Source organism: Typopeltis vanoorti, chromosome 25 (assembly GCF_054136105.1).
Source record: "Typopeltis vanoorti isolate ZY-2024b chromosome 25, IOZ_Tvanoo_1.0, whole genome shotgun sequence".
In the NCBI taxonomy this organism is placed as follows: domain Eukaryota; kingdom Metazoa; phylum Arthropoda; class Arachnida; order Uropygi; family Thelyphonidae; genus Typopeltis; species Typopeltis vanoorti.
The window spans coordinates 19,266,675-19,287,334 of record NC_143573.1 but is presented as its reverse complement, the minus strand read 5'-3'; the positions used below and the strand labels follow the sequence as shown (position 1 = coordinate 19,287,334).

The window sequence follows — 20,660 nt, the reverse complement described above, 5'->3', positions numbered from 1 at the left end:
TAATGAAAGTCTTGCAGTGGGTAGGGTTCCTAAGGAGTGGAAAGAAGGCAAAATACTATTCCACAACCATAGTTCTAAGACATAAGTCTCCAACTATAGACCAGTCTGTATAACTGCACTTGTGGTCAAGTTGTTGGAGAGATTGGTAAGGAATAGAATACAGAATTGGGTTGATGGACATAGCATTCTATATGATGGTCAGCATGGATTTGTAAAGGGTAGATCCTGTTTTAGCAATTTACTTGCATTTTACAATAAGGTGACAAGTAAGTTAGATAAGGGAGAATCATATATAAGTGATATTCTTAGACTTTGCAAAAGCGTTTGATAGATTACCGTATGATAAGTTGGTGTACAAGCTGCAGAGGATAGGAATAAAGTGTATGTTGGTTAGATGGATCAGAGATTGGCTATCTGAATGATACCAGCAGGTTGTGTATGATGGAGCAGTGTCTCAAAAAAGGAGGGTAACTAGTGGCATGGTTCTGTTCTTGGACCCCTGCTGTTTAACTTGTTTGTAAACGATATATCATGTGGACTGACTGGGGATCTTCAGTTATTTGCTGATGATGCAAAGTTGGGAAGAATTATAAGTAGCACTGCTGATGCTGAATCTTTTCAGGAAGATTTCAATAGACTTTTTACTGGGACAAAAGAGTGGGGTTGTAGTTTTAATATCAATAAGTGCAAGGTGTTGCATTTTGCAGTGCAGAAATATAAGGCTGTGTACTATATTGATGGTGCCATACTGCAGGAAGTGGATGAGATTAGAGATTTGGGAGTGATGGTTGATGGAAGTTTTGAGGACATATTGCTAGTTGCAAAGGTTGCACATCATAGTGCTACTAAGATAAGAAGTACTCTAACATGCAAAGATAAGGAGGTGGTTGTGCTACTGTATAAGGCACTGGTCAGACCACACTTTTACTGTTGTGCTCAGATCTGGTCACCTGGTTTTCATTGTGATGTAGAGACATTGGACAGCGTCCAGAGATGGTAACTAAGACAGTATCAGGAGTTTGGAATGCCGGTTATGGAGAGAGAGGTTGAAGAGATGTGGTTTGGTGGAGATACTTGAGTTAAAGACATTCAAGCCGTTAACTTACATATCTGAGAGCTGGGTTAGAAATAAAATTCTTGTTCAAAGATTGGAGACTAATATGAGAGGATTTTATCAGCTCAATCCAGAGGGGATTATAAAAAGAGTAGAAGGTGAGAGGGGAAGAACCACAGGTCATTCCTGAAAGTTATGTATAAGTTATGTGGGGAATAGAGGGTGTGAGGAGTAGATTTTTTACATGGAGAATTGTCACTGAATGGAACACATTACCAGAATGTGTTGTTAATGGATGGAGTGTTAAGGATTTTAAGATTATATTTGATAAATATGTTGTCAGTTGAGTGAACCTCCTACGATGAGTCTGACTCCATGGACGGTGTAATAATAATAATAATAATTTATTCAGTTGACTTCCTATCATAACAGTCTTGCTACTATTGCTCTCTATTTCCAAATTTAATTTACCATTCTTCACTAAAAACTGTGCCTAAATAGCTGAATGTTTTACTTGTTTATAGTTTCTCCATTCAGGATGCAGTTCAATGTTTCTGCTTGTTTTCATTGTCTTTGTGTTTTTAATGCCAGTTTTCAAACCAAATTTATCATCATCCTTATCAAATCCTGATATGTATCTTAAGGGGGTGCACAGGATAATTATGATAGTACTACATAAAAAAGTTATAACCATTACTAACTTCGGATCAATAATTTTCCTTGAAATTAATCTGTTATCTGTCAAGACTCCAATATTTATCAGATCCTATATTTTTGTCTTCTACAGAGAACACGTGTTTTGCTAATCTTTCTTCTCCCATTCTGTTTAAGTGACCATACCACCTGAGATTAGCTCTGCTAACACATTCCTGGATTCTAACAATCATGAGTTCTTTCCTAATATACTCATTTTTAATATGATATTGCCATTGATGCCATTTGTTCACACCACTAATCTTTCTCAGAGCTCTTGTATCAGAGGTCTAGCCCTTAATCAAGTGTTTTATTTCTAACTCAACTCTCAGATTCATAAGTTAAAATTGGTTTGAACGCTGTCTTGTATACAGCTAATTTAGTGTTTTGACTAATTTTTTCTTATTCCATATAAATTTATTCAGCTGACATCCTACCATACCAGCTTTACTAATTTTGTTTTTTATATTTAATTTACCATCTTTACTAAAAATTGTGCCTAAATAGCTGAAATGTTTTACTTGTTATATAGGTTCACTATTCAGGATGCAGTTGATGTTTTCAATGTTTCTACCTATTTTCATTGTTGTTTTCTTTTATTGCTGATATTCATATGCATATCAGCAATAAAAGAAATGCAGCAATGATATGCAACAGTTCTTCAATTTAGTCAGGGAATCTTGGAGATTTTTGCTGGATTTATTCAGAAGTATAACAGTATCTGCATCAATTAAAGAGCCAAGCTTAATATCACCAATTTTAATATCAGATTTAATACCACTTGCCTTCATAATGTGATCCATATAGATAATGAATAACAGTGGAGATAATGTGCACCCTTGTCACACATCTGTTTAGTGTTTACTACCACCATGCTGTTACTGCTTGTTTCATTTAGCAATCTTTCAAAGTACAGGTAACCATCATATAACTCTGTACTTGTACAATGCAGTTTTGATATAATGCGGTCTACATATTGTAGTAACCCTTGTCCAATGTGGTATTTACACAATGTGGCTTCGATATAACATGGTCTACAAATTATAGTAACCCTTTATCCTTTCATATATTTTCCACCGTCAACTCAAAAATCAGATTTTCTCTTCGTTAAATTTGCTTCTGCCCATATCACGTATGTACAGTAGTTATAAAAAAAAGTAGCGAATTTATATTAGGGAAAATACCCTTTAGCATGCATGTACATCAATTGTTTACCCTATAAAAGTGTTTATTGTTGGAAATTGTCTCAAGCTGAATTTTAATCAAACTGAGCACTTTATTTTTGGTGAATTACATACAATATGTAATGCTTTTTTTATGTAAAAAATTTATTTTTATAGTAATCGCCACTTAGAGGGCTTTTGCGATATGGTTGAAAACGAAATTAGTGAATTAATTATTGATGGGGAAATAGATTTAAATGAGAGGAACTGGTACAATTAATAGTTGATGGTGGGGTAAGTTCTGCTGAAGATTCTGATTCTGATTTAGCCCATATTACGAACTTTATAAAAAATTGCAGCATAGTTTGTTCAATTGGTAGAGCCTCTGCTACTAATGGCTCATGCAAAAAGTTAAGCAAGTTTGAGTGCGGTTAGTAGTTGGGAGGGATCAATCTTTTGATGCTGTTGGCACACTCTCCCTCGATGAGTCTTTGGACTCCCTGGAGGTGTCACATAACAATAATAATAGTTGTAAGCAAGGTCTTATTACTGACTTCTTGATAACTAAACCAGTCGAAGTATGCAATGAGAATTATACAAATGATATCCAAGAGATTTCAAGTGGTGACGTCATCTGGACAAAATGTTATTTTTGAAGACAGTACGACGATTAAAATATGCACTATAATTTATTTCACCTAAAACATTTATGCATTATGTGCAATGAAGTTTACGTACAATTTGTAATTTTTATAATTTTATACTATGTATTTGTTTCATAATTTATGTGTTTTCTTAATTTACATGAATTACCTGAATTTTTGTTGGATATGTCATTGTTGTCTGCACTGTTGGCCTAGTGGCTGTGTGCTTCGCAACCATATGCCTGGGGAAGGAGTGTCCTAGGTTAGATTCCTGTTTGTGACGTGAGGAGCTGAAGTATCTTCCTCAGCCATAGCCAAGTTAGCCAGTCTTGTGCGTGAACAGTATGGTTTTTTCCCCCAGTTTATCCTGGGGTTTTTCATCCTGCAAAGCAGTCACACTGGCCTTGAGAACTCAACATTACAGAACATAGGATACACCGGGGTGTAGGGCTGATCACCTTATCCTGTGAACGGTTTGAGGTCAGATGATTAATAAACCCTCGACACTGCATGGTAAAAAAAAGATAAACGGGAGATGAGATGTCATTGTTGTTTATATAATTAAAAATATGTATTTCGGAACATAACCCTACTTTTTCTGTGTGATCTGAGTCTTGCATAACGCAAATTATATAACACGGCATTTCTATGGAACCTAACATCCGTTATACGAGGGTTACCTGTAATCCTCGATTACAGGTAACCCTTGTATATCTTTATCCACAGTTTCCATGTCCCCTTTATCATCTCTAATTCCTTTTACGATACTTTTTCCTCCATTTCTGATATTTATTTTCTATGTTCTTACCAAAGTCTTCCTATGACTTTTATTTAGCTAATTTTACACAGTGCTTTGTTTTCTTACATTTTTCTCTGTATTTCCTAAGAGCACAAACTGACTAACTTGCCAAGAACTTTTGATATGCTTTCTTCTTTTCTTTAACTGCCTGAGTTCATCATGAAGCTGATTTTTCTATTCTTGCAGATTTCCTCACCTCTCTCTGGTTGAATCAATCAAAGTTTTCTTTAGGGTTTGTCACTGATTCTTGTTTTTCAAACTTTTTCAGTTTTTCTTAAATAATGTTTGTATATTTGAGTCCACAGTTCGCATCTGATAGCTGTTGAACTTTGCTTTGTTTCAAAACTTTTTTTATACACCATTCTTTTCAATACGAAGTTCAGCTTTATCCTGCTCGACACTAAATGGTGATCACTTCCTGTTTCAAATCCTCTGTATGCGCTTGTTTCCTGAACCAGAGGAAAACATCACTATCGACAAATAACTTAGTCAATGAGATTTTTCTTACTCTTTGCATCTTCTCTCTCTATGTGAATTTATGCACATTTTTATGTTGGAACATGGTGTTAGTAATTACTGGCCGATGTCCTGAGTAGAAATCTAGCAGGTACTTACCACTATTATTAGCTTTGCTCTTTTCTGCAAATTTTTCTAAAACATTCTTATATATCTGGTAATCATTTCCTAGTCTGCTGTTTATATCTCTAACAGGACTAACTTTTCCTTTATTTTCCTATCAGCTGTCTTCTCTTGTTTGTCCTGTTTGTCAAGTGCTGAGAAGACATTTGGGTAGACATTTGCCATTTCATATCTTTGTCAGTGTGGTAGAAATTAGTTTTTAATCTAAGAATTCATACACAAACTCGTACTAATCAGTACCTTTATAGAGTAGTCCAGCTACTTCATTGCCACTTCTCAGTGTGTCCCTTATAGCAGTGTGCTCTCTGAATTTCAAGACTGCTGTTGACCATTATTCCACATTCTAAATTGTACCACTTCCTAAAGCAGTAATACATTTTACAGCCCTATTAAAAGTGCATCTAATATGGCCATGCTGTTCCTAGCCCAGACTAAAAGTCTATTTAAATCTTCCTGAAGTATTTTGAAGATTATGACTACTATTCCAAAATTTGTGTCATCAAAGGCAGTCAACTGAACATCCCTTGACATTTCACATAAATACCATTAACATTAAAATTCCAGTCTGTCTGACAAATCTCCTATCCATCCTATCTCTACAGGTTGTTCACTAACTTGTTATTCAGTAATCTATCAAAGACTGAGAATATCTCCATATGAGTCTTTATCTAGCATGTTTGTCACTTTGTTTTAAAACGCAAATAAATTGCTAAGCCATGGCCTATGTTTTACAAACTGACTATGAAGAATCTAACCCACTCCTGAATTCTGTTTGTAACCAGTCCAGTGCCTTAACCAGAATTGCAAATATATAAATTGGTCTGAAAGTGGAAACATATGTCCTAGTTGCACAGTGCAGAAGTATTATTTTGTCTTCTTTCTACTCCATGGGATTATAATAAAATTAGTTTAATCCTTTTTCCAAGTGTGAGCAAACAAAGTTTGCGCCTGAAAGTATCTTCAGTGGAGATACTTTCAGGAGATACCACTTGGGCCTGGCTCCCACTGAAGAGACCTCAATAAAGGTAGAAACTAGTCTGGGTAGTGGCCCTTCCCTTAATGCATAACATTAGACATATCCGCAAGGAGATGTGTTTTGCATTATAGGAGATACTGAGATAGGAGTGTTGGTAGCTCCACCTTTGCAACGAGTTGCTCTGGTGTCGTACCAAAGTTACCCCAGTCCTGAAGATACTTTCAGGCGCAAACTTTGTTTGCTCACACTTGGAAAAAGGATTAAACTAATTTTATTACACTCTAACCAAGTGAAAAATAAACTTTCAACTCCTTGGGATTGTTTGCCATTGTAAAACTCAAACAACCAGATTAAGGGGCACAACTAACTATTTTGCACATTTGCTAAAATAAATACATCATGACATGTCAACTAACCCAATAGACTTATTTTACAACTAGCTTTCTCCACACCTTATACACACCTTTCAATTCTAGTTCCTGTAGTACTTGGGTTCTCAATAATAGGGGTGAATTCACACCTGTTATATACACTGATAGTTTTGATTCAATAATTCCACTATATCCTTCTTATGATCATTTTGCTGCTAGATGAAGGTGGGAGGATTTTTTTTTCTCTTGAATATTCAAGGTTAAACCCACCTAATAGATTTACCAGCCAGAGGGAACACATAAGTTAACACTACTTGACTTACAGTTAGTAGTTTTGATACTGTACTGTAACTTTAAATATGCAAAGTCAATGGTGTAGCATATACAAAAAAAAAAAAAAAAAAAAAATGCAATCAAAAGTATTATTTTGTGATTTTTATGTATTAAATTCTTAGTCACAGTGCTGCTTTTACTCTTAATCAACTGATCCACTACCAGCCATTGTGTAATTCAGCAAAATAACAAAGAAAAGCTTCTATTATTATTATCAACATTTGACCTCCATGGAGTCAGAGACTCATCGTGGGAGGTACTCACTATTGCATACAATGCTCATTCAACCGCATCTTCATCACAACACACTCAGGCAATGCATGCCACTCACCACCCACCCTCCATGCAAAGAACCTGCTTCTCACTCCTTTGCTCACATCCTCCTTATACAGTTTTCAACAATGGCCTCTTGTTCTACTCCCCTCTCCCATTCTATGAAAAATCTCTTCCATGTCTCTGATAACAACCCCTGACCAGCTTATATGTCTCATTCATATGCTTCTGGCATAATGTTTTGATGATCAAAGCTCTCCACCTAGATTGGTTATTCATGAACACAGTTCAGTGAGTTTTTTACTCTCTAAATTTTCTCTTTTCCATTCTCCACCTTTTCTGTGGTCTTTTTCTTGATCTCTTCTCAGTTTTCATTTCGTACATTTTTGTTGTCGTTCATTCTAAATTTTCATTATGTCTTAACTATCCCAAGCAAGAGTTTAATAAGCATTTCTACAAAACTTTCTACTTCCGAACTCTTCTTAATGTTAACATTTGTTATTCTGTCTTTCCTTGTTTTTGTCAACATTATCCTTAAAAGTTTCATTTCCATTGCTTGTATTCTACTTATGTCTCTTTTTGTTTTAGCTTACATGTCCCTGCTACATAAGACAAAATGGGCAAAAAATAACTTGTGTTAATCAAGACTGCACTTCATTGGGACCTTACTATTCCATAGTGGATTAGTTATGCTGTTAAAAAGGTTTTGTCCAGTGAAATCCTCCTCATTATCTCCTATTGTAGAAAGTATGCCAGAAGCATATCATCAATAAATAATTTTTTAAATTTAGCTTATGTTCTAGGTATGCTTAAGTTTTAAAGAAAAATAAATGTCTTTTACATAATTCAAAAATCACTTGGATGTTAAGACTAACAAATAGGGATGAAGAAGTTATTGTTCTCTATAAGATGTTGATAGAACTTCATCTTATCATATTCAGATTTGATCACATGGGTGTTTTCGGGATGAGCGTGATGGAGAGGATTCAGAGGCAGGTTATTAAGATGGTGTCAGGTCTGTAGAATTATCCCTGTGAGATTAAAAGTTTGTAACCCACTATATGTGGGTTGCAAAAATGGATTGCTAGGCAGATGAAAAGATGATATAATAGAAGCATATAAGTTATAAAAGTGTTTCATAGAATAGATTGAGAAATTTTTCAGTACAACATGGGAAGGGAAAGAACAAAAGGTTACTGCTGGAAGCTGAGTAAGAGTGTGCTTAGCAAGAATGTGATACTCAATTTTTTTGCTATCAGAGTGGTTAATGAGTGAAATGCATTGCTAGACAAGGTTGTGAGTGCATGGTCAGTGAACAAGTTTAAGGAGAGGTTTGATAGGCATTACATGAATAGCAGTTACTTTGGATCTTTTATGACGAGTCTTGGAATGCTACAGAGTTGCACAAATAACAATAAAACTAATATTTTCATTACTGTTTTCATGTTGCTTTGCTTCATGAATTATATCGTTACTTGCTCTTTTGCAAGTAGGACTGTCATTTATGAGGGTGTGCTGAAAAGTTGTGATAATCACCACGAAGGAATTGACGTCTTATATATTGCAAAGAAAACACAAATTATTACAATTTGAAATGTGGGATTAAAGGATTTTAAGATAAGTTCTTGTAGTTATATCAGTTGCTTTAATATCATTTTTGTTCTAGGTGTTTATCAGAACTCCCCCCTCCATCATAGATAGTGACATGCAGTAACAATCTATGTACATCATATTGTCATGATATTTAGCATTTCTAAACATGTTGCTAGCTTGGTTAGCATATCTGCTCTTCAACAATGAGGCGAAAGGTTTGAAAATCACTTGACATAGATATTTGTAATAGAGGAGATGAATTTCATTGCCCAATATGAAACCACCACCCTGTTTGTTGGAGGCTTGAAATGGCTTTAGTAAGTTCCATGTTCAGCCTTCAGAGCAGTATTTTTGGATTGTAAAAAATAAAATAAAAAAATATGAAGTTAACAAAAATAGAAAAAGAAAATCCTTAATCCTCCCACAATATTAATGTACTATTGGACTAATATTAACATATTATAAATTCAAACCCATAACCTGTTGGCTGGAATGCTTAAACATTATCTTAAACATCAGGACTGTTGAAGATTTAATTATTTATGGATCTTATACCATAGAGAGGGGTTCCCAACCTTTTTGTTTCCTAGAGCACATTCTAAAATACCGATAGGGGGGCACCATCTATTTTTTCAAGCAAATTTTTTGAATTCATTTGTTAAATGAATACATACAAAGTTTACATTATAATCAAATGTTTTATTACTTAAAAGTTTACATTATATAAAAATTTAAATATATATATATATGTAAGTTAGTATGATCTTTGGCATTGCATATCATTGGCCAGTGCTTCATAATTAGGAGAATATGATGATATTCCAGTTCTTAAACTGGACTGAACAACTTCGAATGCGCATCTACTTTACATTGTATATGTTTAATACTCGTCATGTGTCATTAATGCATGCATCATATAGCATGCCATGAATTGTTGCGTGATTATTTCAAACTATATGGCGCACGGTTGAACAGCGGCGGGCACACACAAATTTGTTGATGGGCACCAATGTGCCCGTAGGCATAGGGTTGGGAACCCCTGGCATAGAGAGACCACTATATACAGGTAGGTGCACAATGCAATGTATATGCTGTCTGGCATTAACAAAAACAAAAGCCTATTCCATTTTGCATGAAAGTCTTCCTAATATGATCCTGCATGAACTATCATTCCACTTACCAATTGTGAAACATGTGGCATAACTAACTACTGGACAAGTCTTATTGTCAGCCTTTTGGCCTTGGAAACAGGACTAATTGCAGTAATAACTATGGAAATCACTGGATTTCCATATTTATCACAGCCGAAGGAAGTTAATTTTTCCGCTAAGAATGGGATATCCATTCTTAGCGGAAGTAACTGGCAAAAACCAAATATTACAGAAATAGGAGCCCAGATGCAGACATTTAAGTGAATACAGAATAGTAGACATTTTTTAAAACAACACACACACACACACACATATATATATATATATATATATATATATATATATATATATACATACACAGTAATCTCTTAAGCATCCAGTCACAATGGGAGAGCTGTTTGCCAGTTGGATAACTGGAGGTACAAATATGTAGTGCTGTACCAGAAGTCACTCGACACACTAACCTATTCAAGGTCTGTTTAACTGAAGATCCAGTCATATGTAGGTTGGATAATTGAGAGCTCACTGTAATATGCAATAATTTGAATTTAACTTAAAATCATTGGGACATCCATTCCTAGTAAAAACCAAATATATGAAAATTATGTATTATACTGTTCATACAAATGAAACTATTAACATTTTGTGAGTATGAATTTTTTTATTTATTTTTATTTTTATTTTTAAAGAGAGGGGATGTGTACCAGTTGGTGATGTTACACAGGATTTTTCTCACTGAGTATTTAAGAAACTTTCCCTTGTTAGGCCATTAAGCTTTTTTTTTATATAAAATTTAGTTTATATAATCCAGTGGTTTTTATGTCTGATATGTTTTTTTCTAGGAAACTTAGAGTGGTACTGAGAATGCTTATCTGATCTTAAAAATTCTGCATAGTCATCTGATTAGTAGATTCCGTAATAACCATTATAATCAAAGGCAAGAATATTTGTTTTATAGGTAGATTGCTTTCCATTTAGTATAATATCTGGGCACCTAAGCAAGTATGAAAATCACTATAGAAACTTGCAAATGTGATTTGGGATATGGGAGATCAATGATTGACTTGACAGGAATGAAATTCATAGGACACGTTAGTGTGGCAATGATTGCGATAGCAGACATGCAGTGTAGTCTAAAAAAAAAAAGTAGTTTTACAAGATCACATGACAGATGTGCACAAGTTTGGTCTTTTAGTTTCAACTGTGATGAGAACTGGAAAGGATCCAATAATAAGCAACTAACATATTAGTGCTTTGAAATATTCATTATAGGGTGCAACCAGAGATATGTAAATTGTCATTTTAGTGGATAGGATGGATAGAGGTGATATGTTGAAAGGAGTTAGAATTAATATAGAAGATAAAAAGTGTAGAATGAGTGGCCTTTGAAAGGTGTATCAGAGTATGTTAAAGAAGAGAGAGTGAGAAGTAGTGAATGTATTTAAGGTTCAGTATTATAGATATATTGCTGGTCGAGTGAGACCTGCTATGGTGAGTCTGTGGTCTCCATGGAGATTTATTATTAATAATGATAATGTGTTTAAAAAATTCATTTCACAAACTTTATTATTATTATTATTCAGGCCTCCATGGAGTCAAAAGACTCATCGTGGGAGGTCCTTCCTAAGAACATAAAGTCTGTCAAGACTCATCGAGGGGAGGCCCCCCCCCCCTAAGAAACACAAAGTCTATCATACCACTCTTTAAACTCATTGACTGTTCTCGCTCCCACCACTCCATCAGGCAATGCATTCCATGGTTCAACCACCCTCCATGCAAAGAAACCACTCCTTACCCTCTTTCTCACAGTTTCCTTTCGTAACTTCCAGGGATGGCCTCTTGTCATCACTCCTTCCCGCTGTTCAACCAAGCGAAAGAACTCCCCAGTGTCAACCCTGTAACCACCTCTCAACAATTTGAAAGTCTCAATCATATCACCTCTCCTCCTTCTATTCACCAAACTCTGCAGTCCACATTCCCTCAGCCAATCCTCATAACTATGCTTGTACAGTCCTGAAACCATCTTTGTCATCCGTCTTTGTATCCTTTCCACAGTTAATTTATCCCCTTCAAATCCTGGGGACCAAATCTGAGAACAATAATCCAAGTGTGGTCTGATCAGAGACTTATACAACGGAACGATAACCCTCTTATCTCTGCAGGTCAGTGTCCTTCTCATAATTGCAGCAATCCTCTGTGTTACCTCCACCACCTTTGCAATATGTCCCCTAAACTTCAGGTTTCTATCAATCATCAACCCCAGATCTTTTGTCTCCCCTACTTCCTCTAGTATAACTCCTCCCATAGAGTATGCAGCATCCCATCGATGTTTCCCAAACCTCAAGACCTTACATTTTGCTGCATTAAACTGAAACCCCCATTCATTTGCCCATCTACCTAGCTTATTTAAATCCTCTTGCAGGGCTACCACATCTGCACTATTACTAATAATCCTTTCCAGCTTCGCATCATCTGCAAACAACTGAATATCCCCTTGCAATCCACTGGCAATGTCATTGATATAAAGGTTAAACAATATAGATCCTAGTACTGAGCCCTGTGGGACCCGACTTGTAACCCTCTGCCTCTTTGAAACTGCTCCACCATACACAACTCTCTGATACCTATCAGACAGCCAATCCTGAATCCAGTTGACCAATCTGACATCCAGACCCATGTACTGCAACTTAAATATCAGCTTATCATGTGGCACCCTGTCAAATGCCTTCGCTAAGTCTAAGAAAATTGCAGTATATGCATTTCCTTCATTTAATGTTCTTGTAACTTTATTATAAAAGGTAACTTTATATTTTCTTGTAACTTTATATTTTCCTTTTTCTTGATTGTGTAATACCGAATGCCATTAAACTTACACATGTTGTATTTATTATTATTATTCCATAGACATCACTGAACAGTCTTCCAATCTTTACACCACAGTAACTACAATCATCATGTGTCATCTCTGTCTGGGAAATTGACAACCATGATGTGACTCATGTAGGGTTGCCACCTTTTGATAAGTCCAAAGAGGGACACACTTATCGAATATGAAAGTCTTCCTCTCCTCTAAATGTATAAAATGAAAAACCCAAAGTTGAATATGTAATTCTAAACTTATAAAAAATTAAAAGATTGAATACATTGTACCGATATTAGTGATTTAATAATATTTGTATTTTAAATATATAAGTTGTCCTGCTTAGGTGTAATTCGGAACGCTGAAAATTTTCTTAAAATTCGGGATGTTCCACCTAATTTGGGACAGGTGGTAATCCTAGACTCATGGTTGACTATGGGTATAGGATAATGTGGTGAGGACCCTATCTCTTCCACATTGTTGTAAGTATTCATGGCTATAGATCCGTGTGTGTTCACTGGGGCTAGTTTTGCCTGTTCTGAGGGACAAAAAAACCCGGGTTTCCTGATGAATAAACCTTCTGTACAAGACCAGCTAACTCACCTTTAGTCGAAAGAGACAGATAAAGCTTCTTCATGTCATGGATGGGAATTGAATCCAGGTCTTTCTGACCAAATGGCTTCTTCTATACCAGCTGAGCTACAGAGGCTCACAGTAACTTCCATACTTGAATTCCTTCAGTGCCAGTGCATTCACTACCTGCTCTAGCAGTATATTCTGTCTCCTCTCACTCTTTCATGGAAATAATCCATTTCTCACTCTTCACAGCACCATTATGTGAGAAGAGATTATCTCTTTTAGAGATGATTTCTTTTTCTTTTCATCACTCACTACATTGTGCGGTAATTCTCCTACTTTTTTCTGGCCAAATGGAACCAGTCTATTCAAATTTACCAGAAATGACTACATAAGATGTCTTTGCCATTACCTTTCTGATCACATAAACAATTGAATATTTCCTTTAAAATCTGGACTGTATAATCAGCATATAAAATAAATAGTGTCAAACCAAAAACAATCCTATAGGCATACTTCTGACCTCCCCCTCCCCTTCAAAACAATATTGTTTCCCAAACAGAACTTGCTGATATCTATCAGCCAGCATTTCCCATATTCAAACCACTAATCTACTACTACCCATTCCATGTAGTTTCATTACTAATTTGATGTGGGACATTGTATCAGATGCTTTTGTAAAATCCAATGTGAGTACTGTATATCTCCTTTGTCTGATGCAGTTTAATCACTCCTATTTTGATACTTTTCAAACTGGGAGCCCTTCCTAAGTAGCAAGGGGGGGGGTATAAGATATTTAAAATATTTGAAGAGTTTTTTTCATATTAAGAGACTCAAAAATTAAACAAGCTTGTAACAAAAATAAAAAAAAAATTAAAAGTATATATTCTTGTTTAAGAAATATCTTTACTACTAGGTAATTTTTATATAGAGGCTGTTGATTTCACATAATTTGCCTCAGTATTCCATACTGCATAGCACATTCCTTTTCAGATATGTATGTTACTAAGTATTATGGGAAGAGTCACTACACTTCCTGGGTTTACGTCCGCTGATGTGACTTCGATAAAGATCCACACCAGTCTAGTTGTAACTCATCTCATAACATAATGCAAAGCAGTATATACATCCAAAAGGGAGGAGGGTGTGCTGTGCATTATGGGGTACTGAGATTACTGACATGTGAATGTAAGGAGATTATGGTTCCCTTGTATAAGGCCTTGATCAGGTCATGTATGGACTATGCAAAAATTTGTTCACCTAGTTTTCAAAAGGATGCAGAGATATTGGAAAGGGTCCAGAGGTGATTGACTACATGGTTTCTGGTATGGAATGATAAATATAAAGAAAAGTGGAGAAAATGTAGTTTGCAGAGTCTAGCAGATAAGAGGAAGGAGGGAAGGATATGATAGACATTTAAGTTGGTAAGGGGTTATTACCAGTTTGACATAGAGGTTTTTCATAGAATGGGGATAACAAGAAGTCATTGTTGGAAGTTGTATAAGGATTTTTGTAGCAGGGAGTGAGAAGCAGGTTTTTTTGCAAGGAAAGTGGTGATTGATCAGAATGCTTTGCTTGAAAGTGTGATGAGTGCAGAGACAGTTCATGAATTTAACACATGGTTTGAACTGTGTGTGTGATGAGATAGAGGATGAATGAAATTATTGTTATTAGCATTCCACAGAGTCAAATGACTAATGGAGGACTGATGATATTTTCAATACCCCCCAAGCCCCACCTCATGTTAATAAAATAGGTTATTATAACCTTTTGTGGATGCAATTTAAATGAAAAAGATTCTAGCTAATTATCTTAAGCAGCATGTGATGGAAGCAACTCGAGTTTTAGAGTTTATTGAATTTAGTGATATCCTCACAGAATGTGGTTGTTAATGATATATCAAGACATCTACCTGGTTTGTAAGAGTGATCAATACCAGTTTGGAAGATGGTGAAAAGGTATCTGTCAAGAAGGGATATATTGAGAATTATAAGGTGAGTGATTACGAGAAGCACCATTGACAACTAATATCAATTGCAACAGTTGATGAGTTGTGCAGAAAAGAGTATGAGAATTAATTAGGAAGCAAATGACACAAGCAGTGCATAAGTGTATACTAAGAGTTAAGCAAATATATTTATTCGCTTAGCTGTTGATAGTCGTAAAAGTGGATGAACAGTGAAATTAGATGAGGAGCAGTGTGGTAAAAAAATATTATGGTGGAGACACATGACAGTTGGTAGGGATGAGAGGCATGAGGAACACACCAAGTATAGGTAGAAAGGTGAATGACTATCATTATAAAGAAAAAGAAAGTTCAGTATGAGAGGAGCCTGGCCAGTCAAGCCAAAGATAATTCAAGAATTCTTTTGCTGTGTGCCAGCAAGAGGAAGAATAGTGATGGTAGCAGAGCGACCATCACAATGATGTTGTGGAGTTATTTAATGAACATTTTATCAGTATATATCATAACATAAATGGATGGAACACGTTGAAAGAATGAAAACAGAAAGATTATCAAAACAAGCCCTAACTTACAAACCATTAGGAAAGAGAAAACCAGGATGTCCTCTTAAGAGATTCAACAATGACGTCTAAGGCTGGAACAGGCCACTCTAGGCCTGAATCCTTGATAAGCATGATGATGATCAGTGCATATCATAATAGTGTAAATGATGCTGTGCAACATAGAAAGCAGGAACCCAATGGGGGAATTAGAGGTGAAATAATCAGAAGTGTATCATGTGCTAATTGGGTAGATGGTAATAAAGATTTGTGGGAATGGATGCCCTGTCACCTTATTTTTAAGGAATGTGCAAAAGAGTTAACTGTGCTTTTGACCAGGATGTGTTTTTATGAAAGTCTTGCAGGGAGAAAGGCTTCCTAAGTGATGGCATTAATAGACATAGGATTCTGTATGATGATGAGCATGGATTTGTAAGGATAGATGTTGTTTTAGCAAAATACTTGCATTTTATGATAACATGATGCATGTATTTGATTAAGATGATTTGTATACAGTGATATTCTTGGATTTTGCAAGCATTTGATAGATTACCACATGATAGGTGGGTGTATAGGCTAAAGAAGATTGGAATGATAATAGATTGGCTATCCGGATTGAAAATTAGTTCGTGAATAATGCTGGTAAGTTGCATATGATGGGGCAGTATCTCAAAAGGGAAAATAACAGAATTATGTATCACAACACATCAAAAGGTATTGTGATGCATAATTCTGTTCTTTGTACTGCTGCTTTTTTTTTTTTTTTTTTTTTTTTTTTTTTTTTTTTTTTTTTTTTTTAACTTATTCTTTCATTTTATATATATATATATCACATGGATTGACTGGGAATCTTCAGTTGTTTGCTGATGCAAAGTTGGGGAAAATTAGCAGTGTAGATTAGTAGTAGTAGTAGGGGAAAATTAATAGTGCAGCATGGAGAAGTGTAGAATTTTTTATATGGAGAGTGGTGGGTAAAATTAACGCATTGCTAGAATGCTGTATGAATTCAGCAGCATGAGTTCAATTTAGTATGACAGATATGTTTTTAGTTAAGTGGTTCGTCCATGATGATTCTGCCCATTTCATGATAGTTGCAGTAATAATAATAAATAAATAATTGCTGTGACAAATTTGATATGAAAAAAAAAAAAAATCCAAAATAGAAAGATTAAAACTGAAAATAGGCTAAGACAGAAAATGACAGCTGCATTTTCAGTAGTAAAACTAGATCTGGCAGGTTAGCTATTAAGGCAAAAGTTTTAGGGAAGATGGAAATAGATAATATAGAATAACTAAAGCTGGTATTGTGGGAAGTCAGTTGAATAAATCAATATACAATATTGAATAAATCAATATTGTATAGGCTATTCTGAATAAGAGGTGAATCTTTGTTGGGGTTAATAAAATGAGTGTCACATAAAAAAATAAATAAACTTTAAAAAGAATCAGTGTCAAACAGCTCTTAAATGTGAGCTGCAATTCACATGAGTTAACTAAAGTGATTTAAAGTTGTATAAAGGCTTGGTGAAGAGTGGTGTCAGTTATAGATTTTTCACGTGGAGATTTGTGGGTGACTGGAATGCTTTGTGAATTTTTTGAGTGTTTAAGGTTCAATACGATAAGTACGTTTTTAATTAAATGGACCTCCCATGCTTAATCAGATTAATCCATGGAGGCTAATAATATTATTATTGGGCAACTCCAGAGAGTCCTTAAACTTATTGAGGGAGGCACTAAACATCGTGTCAAGACCTATTCAGCATATGCACAATATCTATCATACTTTGCTTTGAAACCCTGGCACACCCACAACAGACTCTGCAACTTATTCCACTCATTTACCACTCTCCAAGTAAAAAACCTAGTTCTAACATCCTTGCTAACTACACTCTTGCTCAGTTTCCATGGATGGCCCCTAGTTCTCCCACCACCAGACATGTTCTGTAAAATTTCCTCTGAATTAATCTTGTAAAAACCCTTCAGTAATTTGAATGTCTCAATCATATCACCCCTTTTCTGTCTATCAACCAGTTTCTGTAACCCACGAATCTTCAACCTGTTCTTCTAAGGTTCATTCCATAGACCAGCTACCATCTTGGTCACTCGCCTCTGGATCCTCTCTACCTCCTCCCTATCACCAAGAAACCCTGGCACCCAGATCTGTGCTTATTGTTATTACTGGAAATTAATCGGCATGTATGTGATGTAAAGAGTTAGTATTAACTATTAGTACTGTTTCATTCTTGATTAGATTTGTTTATTGCATTACTTAGTGCTACTAGTTTTTTTAAAATGATTCTGACTTGTGTGTAGAAAAATTAATGTTTTATTTCCTTTTGGTTATGAAAATATGCATGCATGAATTACTGTATTTCATTTTTATATAATTTGTCTAATATGAAGTGTTTAATATTTAAATATAAAAAAATTACACTTTGTATCTTGTTTTAGCTGACGGACTATGGCATTGCTGAGTCTACTAAATCAAGTTCAAAATGGAATTGCTAGTCCAAAAAGCTTGGTTGCTGTAGAAACAACGCGTCGTGTTTTATCACTGGAACTTAGTAAATATAGAGATCTTGAACCTTCTCATAGTGGTGGTGGAGTCAATTCTCTTGATATAGAAGGAATTGAGAACAGATAGTAAGTTTGTTGCAATGCATTTTATAGATTTATACTGTTATAGAACTTTGAATAATATCTTCTTCTTTCGCTATGCCTTTATCCCATGTTAAATGGGGTCGGCGTTCCATCTTTAATCTTCTTTCTCCAGGTTCTCTGGTCCAGGGCATCTTCTCGACTCCATCCTTTCTCCCTAAGATCCTTTGCCACCTTGTCCCTCCACCTGAGCTAAGGCCTGCCTCTTTTCCTCCTTCCCTCCACCTCCATGCACTCCACTCATTTACCAACATACTCCTCACTCCTCCTCTCTACATGACCGAACCACCTCAGCCTGCTTTCTTGTACCTTCTTACTGATCGGGCCCAGTTTGACCGTCCCTCTGATGTAGTCATTCCTTATCTTGTCCTTCTTTGTCGCACCATTCATCCATTTCAACATTCGCATCTCTGCCACCTCCATCTTCCTCTCCTGTGCCTTTGTTATTAGCCACATTTCCGCACCATGAAGCATCGCCGGCCTCACCACCATCTTATACAGCATTCCTTTCATCTTACAACTCACTCTCTTGTTGCACAGGACCCCGCTCATCTTCCTCCAGTTCAACCAGCTGCATGTTATTTATTGCTGTATTTCCTCATCCAGGTCTCCATTCCTCTTATGACCGATGCGAGGTACTTGAATTTCTTCCCTGACGTTAACCTTTCACCCTGGAGTCGTATGACCATATCCTCGGCACTCCCCGTTGACATATATTCAGTCTTCACCCAGTTAATTCTCATGCCTCTCTCCTTCAATACCTTTCTCCACTCTTCCAGGGTCTTTTCAAGCTTCTCTTGGGATGATTCGCAAAGAACAATGTCGTCGGCAAACATCATGCTCCATGGCGCCTCCCTCTTGATGTCCTCCACTAGTACATCCATGAATAATTTTGAATAATATATATTTTTGAAGAACTTTGAATAATATATTTTTAATAAACATTCTTCAGTGATAGACATTAAATACATTAATCCTTTCTTGAAAGGTTGTACAGTGTACAGCAACATTCTTTGCAAAAGACTTGCAGATTCACTTATCATCTAGAAAATAAACATTTATTAACTATAATTATTATTATTACAATAACCTCCATGGGAGTCAGTAGACTCATTGCAGGGATACCCACTCAACCTGCAACATGACTATCAGATTGAACCTTGAAATCATTTACACTCCCACATTCACAATGCACTCTGGCAATGTGTTCCACTTACCAGCCACTCTCCATGTAAAAAAAATCTACTCCTCACATCCTTCTTCACCACACCATTACACAAACTTACAGGGGTGGCCTTCCATTCTTCCCATCTTACTCACCACTCTTTTTATAATTCCTTTTGTACTGATCTGATAAACCATAACTAACTTGGTCTCTATCTTTTTTCCTCCTGTCCACCAAATTTTGTAATAAAACTAGCTAAACAAAAGTCATGGGAGGACTTTGGGAAGAATATAGAAAATAAATATCAAGAAGGTGGCAAAATATTCTGGAGGTTGTTGAAGAAGCTTAGGAATGGAGGAAAGAGTGCTGTAAAAGGAATTAGAGATGATAAAGGTGAAATGAAAACAGGAGAAAAAGATATCCTTGAAGTATGGAGTAATTACTTTGAAAAACTGCTAAATGAAACAAGCAGTGATGACAGCACAGTGATAAAAAACACTGACCAGGCATGCAGTCAGGAATACATATCCATACTTGAAGTAGAAAAAGCCATCAAAGGCTTGAAATGTGGAAAGGCAGCAGGAGTAGATGATATTCGACCAGAAATGCTGAAGTATGGTGGTATAAGAGTCTTACAGTGGCTGCACTGCATAGTTCAGAAAGCCTGGACAGAGGGACGAATTCCCGATGATTGGAGTAGAGCTCTCATAGTACCCATATATAAAAAGGGAAATAAAACTGAATGTGAGAATTACAGAAGTATTTCCCTGCTGAGTGTTCCTGGCAAGATCTATGCAAGTATACTTGAGAAACGGTTGAGAAGAATTGTGGAAGAAAAGCTTGGTGAAGAACAAGCTGGATTCAGGCCAAATAGAGGCTGTCAGGATCAGATCTTCACTTTACGACAAATAGTCGAGAAAGCATGGGAATATAACAAAGATCTGTATTTAAGTTTTGTCGATTTGGAAAAGGCATATGACAAGGTGCCAAGAGAGAAGCTATTCAATACGCTGCAGTTATATGGTGTCAATGGGGCATTATATCAAGCAATACTTAGTCTTTATTTGAGTTGTGAGTCAGCAGTTAGAATTGAAGGAAGTACAGGAAGATGGTTTAATGTTAAATCTGGTGTGAGACAAGGATGTACATTATCCCCTCTGTTATTCATTATCTATATGGATCACATTATGAAGGAATGTGGTATTAA

General features: G+C 35.9%; 1 protein-coding gene across 2 annotated transcripts in view; it reads left to right on the top strand.

The window, feature by feature from the left end:
* LOC150092584 (DNA excision repair protein ERCC-8-like) overlaps nt 1–20,660 on the top strand; it is a 138,085-nt gene that overhangs the window by 26,112 nt on the left and 91,313 nt on the right. For both annotated transcript variants that reach the window (XM_090414801.1, XM_090414802.1), the window contains exon 2: nt 18,082–18,273. In XM_090414801.1, coding sequence (XP_090270927.1) covers nt 18,092–18,273 — 182 coding nt within the window. In that variant the 5' untranslated portion in view covers nt 18,082–18,091. The remainder of the gene's footprint in view (nt 1–18,081; nt 18,274–20,660) is intronic.